General features: G+C 41.1%; 1 protein-coding gene across 4 annotated transcripts in view; it reads left to right on the top strand.

The window, feature by feature from the left end:
* The window catches only part of phf2 (PHD finger protein 2), a 275,649-nt gene that overhangs the window by 179,331 nt on the left and 81,817 nt on the right, over window positions 1–14,501 (top strand). For 3 of the 4 annotated variants that reach the window (XM_088423749.1, XM_088423748.1, XM_088423752.1), the window contains 2 exons: window positions 94–376; window positions 7,721–10,176. The exons of the other annotated variant lie outside the window; for it this stretch is intronic. In XM_088423749.1, the coding sequence (XP_088279875.1) occupies window positions 94–376; window positions 7,721–7,809 (372 nt within the window). In that variant the 3' untranslated portion in view covers window positions 7,810–10,176. Of the gene's footprint in view, window positions 1–93; window positions 377–7,720; window positions 10,177–14,501 lie in introns of those variants that run through there. 4 annotated transcript variants of the gene reach the window in all.

The following is a 14,501-nucleotide window of genomic DNA, read 5'->3' on the forward strand; positions in this document are numbered from 1 at the left end:
ACATTCATAACAAGGGTCCTTTGTAACTCGGGGTTCAACTGAAATTCAATTTTTTCTCAGCAACTCAAGTAATCAATAAAACTATGTCACTAGGGGGAGCAACAAAAAACAAAGAAGACGGTCACCAGAAAAACGACAACAGTAATAGAGGAGCCACTGAAAATCTTGCAAGGTAGTAGCTCACCAGATCCAAATCTGGACTCCCAAGATGGCAGCCTAACAGATCATGAGTTGAAAAGTGAAACAGTCAAGTTCCTAGGACTGCCAGAGTCCATGTCACCTGGGGTATTCCGCAGCCAAAGATGGCTGTCCATGTCTTCTCCTGATAGCAACTCAATGACAATAAGGAACCGACGCATTTCTGCAGATGCTAAAGGTGAGTGAGTGTGAAATAATAACATTTTAAGTATTCACAAGATTGGCTGATGGCTTATTTCTAGGTCAAAAATGCAGTGGCGGCTTCTATTTTTTTTTTGGGGGGGGGGGTCTTATTTGCTATGACAGTAGAAGTAGCAACATGAAAAGAATTTCAAAAATATGAAAAGCTGTCTAAATGCAAAATCTGGTGAGAAGAGGTGGGCAATCCATGGGTACCGACAGACTGTCCGTCAGTCCGTCACAGACAGATGACCATCTCGCTGATAGACAAATGACGAGAAACAATTTAGAAGCTACAGACTAAGCCTGACATCATCGAAGATGTCAGTTTCATCATTGTTGTAATTGTCAGCCGTCACCCAAAATAATCCTCCAAATTTCTGTGAAATGTGACTATCTCTTGTCAAGTACACTGTAACATGAATGTCTTATACTTGTAAGTATGAGTGTATGTCAGTTAAACTAGGCAACAAGCTAACACAGGGGTGGGCAACTCCAGGCCTCGGGGGCCGGTGTCCTGCATGTTTTCCTGTTTCCTCTCTCAAACACACCTGAATCAAATGATTAGGATTATTCTCAAGCTCCAGCAGAGCTTGTTGATGAGCTAATGGTTTAAATCAGGTGTGTTAGGGAGAGAAAACTGGAAAACATGCAGGACCCCGGCCCTCGAGGGCTGGAGTTGCCCACCCCTGAGCTAACAAGTACAACCCCTGGTATCCCTTATGTGGGTACAGTGGACCACCGAGTTACGGCGCCCCTGGCTTCCGTTTTTTTCATGTTGCAATTTGGAATACTGAGTTTTTTCGTCCCTCTTTAAGGTTTCTTCCCCGCTTTGCGACAAAAACAACTGTCATGACCCGAGGGGTTGGCTGTATTTGTGTTGTTTATTCTCCATCTGCTGGCGTTTTTAGGTAATTGCACTTATTTTCTATTGCCGTCCTCCATGCAACGCGTCACTACAATGCTGGTATGCAATTGGTCGGCGTCTCTGCACGGAGATGCTGGTCTGCTATTGGTGGGCCTCACTCGTTTCAAAAAGGTGGAATGGTAAAGCGTTTTCTATCGTGATTGGTTTCAAAACCATATTTTAGGGCATTTTACTGCTTAATTCAAACTTGAATCGGTTAGCAATAGAGCCAAAGATTGCTAGTGACGTTCAAGAGAGAAGTAAGAAAATGATTAAATGGAAACAAAGCTGGAGATAATGAACTGAATGAGATAATCAACTTCCTGGTTGGAAGTTGGGCTGAGCGCTCATGAGATGTCTGATCAGATACTGTATCCAAGATGGCCGCCCCTCAGGGTTGATGGGAAATGGAGTCTCAGTGTATGTGGGCAAGTGTCCAACATGGCCGCTTGACGACCCCATGGGAAACGGAGTACTTTGTCTTCCTGACCAGTCGTCACCCAAGGCCAAACGCCCACTCAATGAATGACCTCATTGAAAAAGAATTAGTTCTTTATGTGTACAGAATGTGGAATTGTGGGAACATTTTTAATTCTGGGAAGAGAAAAATGGATACACGAATGGAATGGCGGGAATATGGGGAATCGATTAAAGTTGGAACGGTGGGAATCGGATAAAGAATGGCGAAACGCTCCAAGCTAATATCAGAGCCATGGTTGAATGACACCACTCACACTTTTAAGACGTGCTTGTAGTCGTTCTGAAAAAAAGGGGAAATAACATAATATCCAAGTTTCTTTAGACGACTTAAAACATAATCTATTGGAGTATCAAAAAGCTGTTGAAGCTGCTAAACGTCAGTTTCTCTCCAATCTTGTCTCAGCCATAGCCATTGATCCCAGTTTGTTTTTCATACATTGCATACTCCTTTAAAGCCTTGTGACCATAATGGTGGTGTTACTTCACGCAAACTTTGTGAAGATTTCTCAAAGTTCTTTATCGACAAGATTTTTCATCTTAGGTCTTCCTTATTGCCATCTCTATCAGATTCCGCTGTTTATCCTGTGTTTTTTGAGTGCTTTGAGCAAGTGTCTCTTTCTGCTCTGATATTGTTAAGCAACTCAGGCCTTCCTATTGCCCTAGTGACAGTATCCCTCCTCATCTCTTTAAAGAAGTTTTCCATATCACTGGGCCTTGTATTTTACATTTGATCAAAACTTCTTTGATTAGTGGCTGTGTTCCGGCTGCATTTAAACATGCATACAGCCCCTCATCAAAAAACACAACCTAGACCCCACAGTCTTAGCTACATTTAGGCTCATCTCTAAGCTTCCGTTTCTTGCCTAAGTCTTGGAGAAGGTGGTTTATGAAAAACTACAATCTTTTATTGAACTAAATTGCATTTCTGAGAAGGTCCAATCTGGTTTTAAGTTCCGCCATAGCACAGAAACAGCGTTTTGTAGAATTTTAAATGATCTTTTTTTTTAACAGTCGATTCGGGTGAATCTGCTGTCCTGGTCCTTCTGGACCTGTCAGCTGCCTTTGATACAGTTGATCATAATATTCTTCTGTCATGCTTAGATACTTGTGTTGGCGTTAGTAATTACTCTGACATTTCCCCCTTTGAGCTATGGAGTACACCAGGATTCTATTTTGGGCCTTCTCCTTTTTTCAATATATATATGTTACCTTTAGGGTCCATCTTAAGAAAGCACAATGTCTCATTCTTTTGTTTTGCAGATGATGTTCAGATTTATCTCCCATTAAAAATAAATGACCAGTCTCTGTCCAGGTCTTATTAGACTGCCTTAATGACATCCGGTTTTGGATGGAAGGAAACTTTCTCTCCTTAAACAAAAGCAAGACTGAGGTCATCTCATTTGGACAACAAAACCACCTAGATGGCTCGTTTTTTTGCAAAGTACCTTGGTTTTATTTTAAACAGTGATTTTAAATTTGACAAACTAATGACCTCTACAGTCAAAACAAGCTTTTTTTTAATTATCAAAAGTAGGGGCATATCTTCCCACAAATGACTTTGAAAAACGTACCAACCCCTTTGTTACAGAACCCTAACCCTACCATCATTCTTTTGCAAGGAACCTTGGTTTTAGTTTAAACTGTGATTTTAAATTTAACAAATGACCTCTATAGTCAAAACAAGCTTTATTTAATTAACAAAAGTAAGGTTCTGAAAATGTTTTCAGGATGGAACTTTCAGAAAACGTTTAAAATATTGAGAACATTTCTCTCATAGCGACTTTTTTTTGTCACTGTGAATTATCAGGTTTTGCAGTGCTGTATAGGCCACGTCATTTATAGAAGAGTCAGGACTTTACTCAACTCCCAACAAGGAAGTCGGACATTTTCTATTTACTGTACTTTCAGATCTTTCCATATTTTTCACCCTTCCAGGATGTCATATTTATTTCAAAGTTGTTTTTACTCTGAACTATTTCAACTATTTCAACTATTTTTAACCATTCAAAACAAAATCCAATTTCATTTTATGATTATACCAAAGCAGTCTGGGCTGCAAGGGCCCTTATAGCTGCTATTTTATTTGCCGGATTGTCACATTGTGCTATTAAAATATTGTTAAAATGATAGTGTTGATCACTTTTTAATTGATATCTACAAATTGTATTTGTTTAAATATTGTATTGATACAAATGTATACTTTAATTCAGATGGTTAAATTTCACAGATCCATCTCCAATTCATCCACCAATCCATCAAAAAAAGTCTTACTTTCAAAGATGAATAAACTGATTTGGTTCACTGTAAATGGATTGTACTTAAAGTCTATATTCATTTGATAGTGGCTGCCCAAAGAGCTTTAAAAAGCCACATACACACTTATTTGCAAACTTTTTCAAGTGAACTGTAAGGTACTAATGAAGCATGCTGGCGGAGATGTCTGGCATTGTTTTAACTCCCAAAAAAACAAAAGCTTAGTTTAAAATGGCTCACTTTAACCAGGATCCCACTCTGCATTTTGGCCAAGTGTAGGAGTGGCATAGCTCAGTAGCAGAGTGGTTCTCTCTCATCTGAGAAGTTGTGCGTTTGAGAGCCAATCCATTGTGACCATGTCTGTCTGTATTTGAGCCAGACACTATCCCCGCCTGCACCTGTCGCTGTGTAATCGAGTCGTCAGTGTGATGCACTTTGAGTACCTGACAAAACTGCAAGTCCATTTATCATTTGGAATCAAAGCCAAGTCGCCCGCACCCCTACTTTTGACTGTACTGCTCCTTTCTATAAATATTGACAATCAGCTTTCACTTATATTTTATCTTTCATTCACACATCTACTCCTATCACCCTCCTTCTGTCTTTTGGTGCATTACTGCCACACTCTAAGATGGATTGTGGGTCCGGATAATATTTCTCTTTCCAAACTAAAAGTGAAAATTTGAATCATAACTCCCAAAAATGTCTCTGTAAAATATCGATAATTTTCCAAAAGTGCTTTCTGACGTTTTAGCTCAAGGGTTTCTTGTTCGATGATCGACTTTGTGGTTGTATCATTGGATTTGTGGCCGCATGTTTTGGACACTCAGGTGAAGAGAGCGGCGGAGCTGTCAACTGATCACTTCGTGGTGGTGTGTTGATTCTGATGGTGGGGGAGGATGCTGGCCAGACCTGGCAGACCCAAACATATCGTGAGGGTCTGCTGGGAACATCTGGCAGAGTCCCCTGTCAGTAGGAGTTTCAACTCCCTCCTTCAGCAGAATTTCTCCCACGTCCCGGGGGAGGAGGGGGACATTGAGTCCAAGTGGACCATGTTTCGCGCCTTCATTGTCAAGGCGGCTGATCGTAGTTGTGGCGGTAAGGTGGTCTGGTGCCTTTCGTGGAGGCAATCCTCGTAACCGCTGGTGGACACCAGGGGTAAGGGATGCCGTCAAGCTGAAGAAGGAGTCCTATCGGGCCTTATTGGCCTGTGGGACTCCATAGGCAGCTGACAGGTACCGGCTGGCCAACTCGGGACGTTGTGAACCGGTGGGCAGAAAACTTCGAAGACCTCCTCAATCCCACCAACACGTCTTTCTCTGAGGAAGCAGAGTCTTCAGGCACCGAGGTACGCTCTCCCATCTCTGGGGCTGAAGTCACTGAGGTGGTCAAAAAATTCCTTGGTGGCAAGGCCCCACAGGGGTGGATGAGATCCGCCCAGAGTTCCTGGAGGCTCTGGATGCTGTAGGGCTGTCTTGGCTGACACGCCTCTTCAACATCGCGTGGACATCAGGGACAGTGCCCCTGGATTGGCAGACTGGGGTGGTGGCCCTCCTTTTAAAGAAGGGGACTGCAGGGTGTGTTCGAACTACAGAGGAATCACACTCCTCAGCCTTCCCAGTAAGGTCTATTCAGGGGGGCTGGAGAGGAGGGTCCGTCAGAAAGTCGAGTCTCAGATTCAGGAAGAGCAGTGTGGTTTTCGTCCTGGCCGTGGAACAGTGAGCCAGCTCTACACCCTCGGCAGGGTCCTCAGGGGTGCATGGGAGTTCACCCAACCAGTCTATATGTGCTTTGTGGGCTTGAAGAAGGCGTTCGACCGTGTCCCTCCTGGATCTCTGTGGGGGGTGGTTTGGGAGTATGGGGTACCAGATGCCCTGACACAGGCTCTTCGGTTCCTGTACGACCAATGTCAGAGCTTGATCCGCATTTCCGGCAAGTCAAATTCTGTTCCAGTGAGGGTTGGACTTCACCAAGGCTGCCCTTTGTCACCGATTCTGTTCATTACCTTGATGGACAGAATTACTAGGTGCAGCTGAAGCGTTGAGGGGGTCCGGTTTGGGAGCTATTAGCATTGCATCTTTGCTTTTGCGGATTATGTGGGGCTGTTGGCTTCCTCAGGCCGTGACCTCCAACTCTCACTGGAGCGGTTCGCTGCCGAGTGTGAAGCGGCTGGGATGAAGATCAGCACCTCCAAATCTGAGACCATGGTCCTCAGTTTGAAAAGGGTGGAATGCCCTCTACGGGTCGGGGATGAGGTCCTGTCCCAAGTGGAGGAGTTCAAGTATCTCAAGGTCTTGTTCACGAGTGAGGGTAGGATGGAACGTGAGATCGACAGATGGATTGGTGCGGCGTCTGCTGTCATGCGGACTCTGCACCGGTTTGTCGTGGTGAAGAAAGAGCTGAGCCAAAAGGCGAAGCTCCCTGTTTACCACTCGATCTACGTTCCTGCCCTCACCGGGCTCTCCCTTAGAGATAGAGTGAGAAGCTCGGTCATCCGGGAGGTGCTCAGCGTTGAGCCGCTGCTCTTCCGCGTTGAGAGGAGCCAGGAGCTGAGGTGGTTTGGGCATCTGGTTAGGATGCTGCCCGGACGCCTCCCCGGTAAGGTGTTTCGGGCATGTCCCACTTGAAGGAGGCCCCGGGGACGACCCAGGAGACGCTGGAGGGACTATGTCTCCAGGCTAGCCTGGAGTCGCCTGGGGATACTTCCGGAAGAGCTGGATGAAGTGGCCGGGGAGAGGGAAGTCTGAGCTTCCTTGCTGAGGCTGCTGCCCCCGCGACCCAACCCCGGAAGACAGCGGTAGAAGATGGATGGATGGATGGATGGATTTCTTGTCTTTTCTGATACTACCAAACACTATTGGCTCTAATGTCTAACTCTGATGTCTACACTTACTGCTTTACAGTATACTATATAAAGTGTTTCGATATACATATGTAGACATATACAGTTGTCAATCCGTTCTGCTCAATCAGCCCTGCTATATTCTCCCTCTTAAACAAATACATGCAAGATTCAGAGTTTTGGAATTTTGATGGACTGAGGGGTCTATCTACACTCTACCTGGCAACTTATGTTTTCTCTAAATTTGGACACAAACTCACCTCCAGCATTGCTTATTTCATTGGTGTTGTAAGTCTCTTTTGGTTAATTATCAAAATAGACATGTGTCAGTGACGGACTGACGGACCTTTCGTCAATGGAAAGCCCACCTCTGTACATTTGATATATACAATCCTTCAGCCATCCTTCAGCTATGTTGTACAGATAGCTGGAAGTGGAAATCAGAATATGGGACATAGGTGTAATTGAAGTGTTAGTTTATTTAGTGACCCACAATATACAAATGCAATGGAGGGGGGGCAAAGAGTTTTCTAGCAGTAATAGCAGTCAAATACACAAACATAGGTTAGGAAAATGCTCTGCCTTGTCATCTGATCAAGACAAGCCATTTTGAAACTGCTGAATGGTTTTGTGGCAATAATCTACATTTTGTGATTATTTCATGCCCATCAGTGTGTGACAGTATTGTGAAAAATTAAGTGTTTTTTTTTTCCCTGTACACAGTTCTAGAAAAACAAGATTCTGTTACAATATTTACATAATATTTTGAGTTATCTGATGTGTTAGTACATTTTAAAAAAAGAAACTCACATACACATAGGTAAATTTGTCTAATTGATTGTATTCTGCTCTCTTTACAGCAAAGCGGGTAAAGAAAGGCATGGCGACAGCAAAACAAAGACTTGGGAAGATTTTAAAGATCCATCGAAATGGAAAACTCCTTCTGTAGCTAATAGAAAACCATAGAACTGAAAAGTCAGGAAATGGGTCTTATGGTCTCTGTTTTTAAGTCAAGGTTAAAACTATCAGGATTTTAAGGAAAATACTTAAGATGAAAACTACAGAATCATTCATTACTTTCCAATATCACACAAAATATTTCCCTCTCTATACTTCATAACTTTGAGATATTGAAGTGTACATAACCTAATGTAAGATATTTTCAATAGAACATGTCTCACTTCGCTACGTCAGCTGTCTGTTGCTAAAACTTGAACAGAAATACAATGCGGGCATTACATTATTTTAGAAATTATCATTTGCATGTAATTCAATTCTATTTGTCCATGGGTTAATGTATCATAACCAATATGCATTGTATTATTACCACACTTATGATCAAGTTGAGAAAGGGTATTTGTTTTCTTCCAGACAGGGCTCTTAGCTTAATACAAAAAAGTTGCTTGACTCACCCTGAGCAATTAATGATTCGTTAATAGGCAAGCATTTTCACTGTTCAATATTTATGTCATTTAAGGGTGTACCCCGCCTGCTGCCTGAAAACAGGCGTAAGTGGTTACGATAGACGGATGGATTGTAAAGAACAGTGAAAGTGAGTAAAAAAAAAAAAAAACAGCATGTCTCATTTCTTGATGGTACGAATGTCAGTTAAAATAAAAAAAGACACAATAATCACTAAAATTACCAGAAACCGTGGAATATAAGGTGCAAAAAATTGTGAAATTGTGTGGTTTTATCTATTTTTGTTGTACAACAGTAGTGTCAAACAAAATGATAAAAATGACCTGGACAAAAATGATGGTGCTTTTGTTTTAATCGCACAGACCTTTAATAATGACATTTGTTTAACGAGTTAAGGGAATTAAAAATTCTTTTTCATTTTGTGTTAATTTGAAGACAATTTAGACTTCAATTTTTTGCCCATAGACATTTTGACAGACAGTCAGAATGGAACCACTGACCCTTCAGTCACTGGATAATCTGCTACAATCAGACACAAATGCCTTGATGGAATCCTTGCAATCGAAGGATTTCTATAAATGTCAATGAAACTAATCAAACATTTTCAACCACCATTCCTGAGAGTTTGAGAGTTAGAGTTTGCTTACCCCTGTTATTGACCCTAACTAAACAGCAGAAACAATTTCAAACAATCTGAACATAGTTTATTGACAAAGGGAGTATATACAGTACAACGTGAGTAAGAAGTGGCAACAAAAAGCAATGTCAGCAAGGGGGTTAATGCAGAGTCAAATTGCTAGGAAATGTGCTGTTGTGGCGGATGGAATAAGATTGAAAGGAGATAGAGGCTTAGAAGAAATAAAAGAACCAAATGAATTTAAACATTAGCAAAGTGAGATAGAAATAATTATAACCAAGAAAGGTTTCTGACAAAGGGAGCATGAAGGGATCCAGAATCACTCACAAGTATAGCTGAAGTGCAGAGAAACTTGGGCAATGGCAATAAAGTACAATATTTCGACAACAAGCTCCTCTCTCACCAGCGCTTAAGAACTAATGACTAAGGACCAGTGCTGCTGTGTCCCACAAGAAGTGGGTGTACTTCAAATGTCCTCCTTTTTTTAAGTAGTAAAGAAAAAAAGGAGTTTTAGAATCAGTGACATATAAGACAATTCTAACCAAAAAGCTGTCATTTTTGACAGTATTAGTGTTCACACAAGCTGAATGGATGACTGTAAAATGTATTAATCATGAAGCAAACATGTTTGGGTTTTAGACATTTTTGGGAATTCTTCAGTTTTTTTTTTACTCCACAGGTCTGACCATTCATAATTAATTTCTACATCACAAAACAAAAACAAAAAATGATGCATCTCCATGTCCTTCACTCACATTACTGTGATCACAACAGTCATCACCAAGACATGCCCCCCCCCCTCCATTTCCATTTACAATTTGCATCACCAAGTGGAAATACCAGAATTGCCCAAATATGAGACACACCTGTGTATAAGACACACCCTTAGTTTTGGGGCCAAATTCTGGTATTTCCTTTATTACTGCTTTTAAGATGCACAATACATTGGCAACAATGTGAAAACTATAGCAAAACAGAATTCATATTATCTTTTGTAAACCCCTTATATTTTGTTGTGTTCATATCTGTAAGTTTATATTTATTCCACATTAAGTTAAGCATGTTTCATAATTTCCACACTGTGACCAGTCAGTGAACGCTTCGCAGTGTAATGTTGAATGTGCTCGACGCTTTTGCTTGTCCGGTTCAAATTAATTTTACCATAAATACCAGAAGTTCAGCAGCATCCATGTTTCACCAAGTATATGATTGTGTGTATATGCCAAAAGATCGCAGTTAATAAAACAGTCAAATGGATTACCTTTCCGTGTTTTCTAACTGGTGCACTCTTAATTGAATCAGCTGGAGACATAACTTTTACATGAGCCTCTCAGTTTTAGTAATATTCCTATGTATGAAGAAGGATGGGTTCGGATTTTGGTTAGGTCTGCCTGCTTATATTGAAATTAATGCCGTAGCAACCTCAGCTAGCATGAGCCGTTGTTAGCTGCAACAGGCACTTGAATCTAACTGCGAACTGACGTCCCACTCCTCTAGCTTGTCCTTTTACAATAATCATTGTAAGTAAGAATACGGCTGATATAAAAATGCACATCTGTGCGTCAAAACTCGACTTATGTGGCTGATGGATCAATCGTCCTCTAATAGTGTTGAGCCATTCTTCAGTGAAATGATGTTATCAGGCAGTTGACTATTATTGAAAGGTGCGAATCAGGGGAGGTTAGAAGTGGGTACATGCACACTTACTGCAAATAAAGTGGGTATACACCGTATACCCTCCACTACACTCCTGCTAAGGACTAATGACAACTACAAACGTGTGTGCTGGTGACTCCTGCCATCTACCAGCTGAGCAGCTACAAGGCAGGCAGTGAAAAAGGAGAAGCAAATCTATAAACAAACTGGAGCACAACAGGTCCATTCTACCTATTTGAAACCTGATCAAAAATAAAATCAAAATAATTTGATAGAAGCTATTTTTTAAGATTGTGACAGCAATGTATTTCTCAGAGTGCAAGTCGACTTTGCTTATAAGTCGACCCCCCCCCCCCCCCTTTTTTTTACTGCAATTTGTGTGAATTTAAAAAAAAGAAAAAAAAAGTCTCCCCCTGACGTTTGTTTGCGGTTACATAGGTCATGGCTGTCTAATTACAACACATGGTGTTTGCTATTAAACTGCCAAAATTACTTTTAGAGGCATTTCTACATCATATTTCAAAAAACACATCACAAACGTATGGACGGGGCTTTCTGTCGCTGTTGTAGTTTTTGTCCACTTTTTTTTATTTTTTGAATCGTGCGAGGAGAGGGGAGGGGAGTGGAGCGAGCTTGCTGTGCACGGTATGGAAGAGTACTACATGAGTACACTGCCAGGCGCTAGACCGCACAAGCACACAGATTGGATAATTTCCCACGGCACACCTGACAATATCTCGCGGCACACCAGTAGTTGAAAAACACCGATATAGTGCAATGATGACTTTACAGCAGGCAAAGCCATTGGGCAGGAACCTTCCCACAGTCCAACCAAGTGGACTGCAGACGGGCGATTTCTTAACCCGCGATGGTCGATCAGTTGTGGGCTAAATGGGGGCGGTCAAGTCAACCTTCACCATCTAGCTAGTCCCCTTGCCGGGAGAATGGGGCAGGAAAAAAATGAAGGAAACTGCAGGCAGACCCATTAACTAAATGCTTTTGAGTATAAATGTGTTTTTAGTCGGGATTTAAAGATTTCTACTGAGGTGGCTGTGCTAACTTCCATAGATAGGGCATTTCCTAGTACTGGCGCGTGAATGGAAAATGCCCTTGATCCCTTGACTTCTTTTTAGCCTGTGGGGTCGACAACAAACCAGCATTTTGTGACTGAAGTTGTCAGGACTGAGCATATGGTGATGCTAAGTCGACGAGATAGGAAGGAGCGTGCACAATTCCTATTCCTGTGTAAAATTTTATAAGTAATTAACAATACCGTAACATCACATCTCATGTGTATTGGAAGCCAATGCAGGTCAACTAGAATCAGAATAATATGATGGAACTTTCTCGTCCTTGTCAATAGTCTCGCTGCTGCATTTTGTACAGACTGAAGCCCAGAAAACAGAACGTTACAATAGTCTAGGCGTGATGTAACAAATGCATGAATTAATGTTTCAGCATCGCTAGGAGAAAGAATAGGGCAAATTTTAGTTATATTGCGAAGGTGAAAAAATGCTGTTCTTGTCGTGTTATTAATATGTGTCCGAAAAGAGAGAGCTGAGTCAAATATCACGCTGAGGTTTTTTGCAAAACTACTTTGGGAAATAGTACAGTTATGCAGGTTCAGAGTGGTATTCTTAATCAAGTGCTGATGATGAGCAGGGCCAATAATTAACATCTCTGTTTTACTAGGGTGAAGAAGCAGAAAATTGAAAGACATCCATTGTTCCATATCGGCAAGGCAGGCCTCCAGTTTACTGCACTTGCACAGATCTGTTATTTCTAAAGGCACGTATAGTTGGGTATATAGATCATTCGTCATTTTTACAAGGGTCTGTCTCAGTTGAGTGGTTGGCCCTAAAACCTGACTGAAGGAGTTCAAATCTATTGTTATCATGAAATCGCTAAGTTGTTGTGCTACAACATTCTCAAGAATTTGGGCAATAAGCGGAAGATGTGACACAGGTCTATAGTTAGAGAGCTTTTCAGGATCCAGGTGAGGTTTCTTAAGTAATGGTTGAATGATGGCTGTCTTAAAAGCTTCAGGTACAATGCCACAGGAGAGCGACAGATTGATAATATTCAAGATAGATGACCCTAAGATTGGGAATATGTCTTTAACGAGTTTGCCTGGAAGCGGGTCGAGCATGCAGGACGTCGGCTTTGCTGCATTAACCAGGTGTGTAAGACACTCCAGGGATACTAAATCAAACTTGGACAGGGTTACCAGACTTTCATGAACCTGATTGTCCGAACTAGCATCAGCAATCACAGCCGAGGGGGTAAGTTGCGCTGCCTTTTTTATTTCGCCCCTTATGAGTTGAATCCACTGAGTGATGAATTGCATGAAATCGTGTGCTGAATGGAAGGAACTATGATTAATCTGCTGCTGTTGCATTAGCTGTGCTATTGTTTCAAATAAATATTTGGGGTTGTGTTTATTAAGACCAATCATTTTCGAAAAGTAATTTCTTTTAGCTAGCCTCTTTATCTTTCAGCAAGCTATCACACCAAGCCTGACGGAAAACCTCGAGTTTGGTTCTTCACCATTTACGCTCAAGTTTTCGACTTAACAATTTAAACGTGCGCGTTTCATCTGTAAACCATGGAGTGTGTTGCTTCAGACGAGTTCATTGTATAGAGTTTAGGGAATTTAAAAGAACCGTATTTAAATAGTTAACACTAAATCTAATCAGATATTACCATTCAGGTGTGTCGCTGCTGTACAGATTTAATAATTTTAGCATTAAGTAAATGTGTAATGCAGTAATATTTGTCTTAAATAATATGTATAGCATGAAGACTTTTCTCGTTAATAAAAAAATCAATTTTTAAATTTTTTTTTAATGTAAAGGTGAGGCCACTACGCGGAATTTCAGCTATCCAAAAACATTTTAAAATGAAAATTTTTTGTGAGTTGTAATTTCAAGACTGTGATACCGCAATACCGTGATATTTTTGCTCAAGGTTATCATACTGTCAGAATCTGATATCGTCCCATGCCTAGTTGTGGGTATAGGGGGTGGAGTCGAGACAAGACTGCGAGTCAATCTACGTTTTCACTTAGACACTAATGCTTAAAATGTTGCAACAATAAAATAATTTGACGTTTCAATGCTTTATTTTTTGTCACAGCTGAATATTAATTTCTAAAAGTCATCGTCACTATCTGACAGACCAAATAGCTTCAATAATTTCAATATATGGATGTAACTCCCGCGATGGAATCGAGACAAGACTGCAAGTCAATCTACGCATGCACTTAGACAATAATGCTTAGAATGTCACAACAATAAAATAATTTGAAAATAATAATAAATTGCTTTTCCTCCTGATTCATTGTTCAAACACCCTCATTTCTCTTCCACCGGTAGTCATCTTCGGTCCCATCCAATTTGTTTGAAATGGAGGTCTCCAGAAATGCTGTGCTTACGCTTTCTTTATCCAAGTGACGAGATCAGAGTGTTTGCTGACACACCTCCCACCTGCTGACATCCATGCGTGCCACTGCTGTAGCATTTTTGTCTTGAACGGACAAGTCAAGTTTCCTTTTCATGATTTTAAAGTCAAGCGAAAACAAATGAGCCACACCAATTAGGCGGCGCTTGACGAAAGTGCATTGTTCTGTACGTACACTAAAATGGATGCATGCTATATCAAATTAGAGGAACATATAGTAATTTTAAGCCTTGTACCTGACATCATATGACTCTTCGCAATTGATTTAAATTTATTCAAGCACAGATATGTGGAGAAATTTGGTCTGGTGTTGAATTAAGCGGTTATAAGTCAACCACCCTATTGCGGGGGTGTAAAATGAGGGGAAAAAAACTCTTTGTGGTTGCTTTGGCTGGCATCGATTTACTCTGATTGTGATGTAATTAAATTCATAACTCATTTACTCTATTGAGCAAGTAATGAGTAAC

Source organism: Hippichthys cyanospilos, chromosome 9 (assembly GCF_059441005.1).
Source record: "Hippichthys cyanospilos isolate Australia breed blue-spotted pipefish chromosome 9, RoL_Hcya_1.0, whole genome shotgun sequence".
In the NCBI taxonomy this organism is placed as follows: Eukaryota; Metazoa; Chordata; class Actinopteri; order Syngnathiformes; family Syngnathidae; genus Hippichthys; species Hippichthys cyanospilos.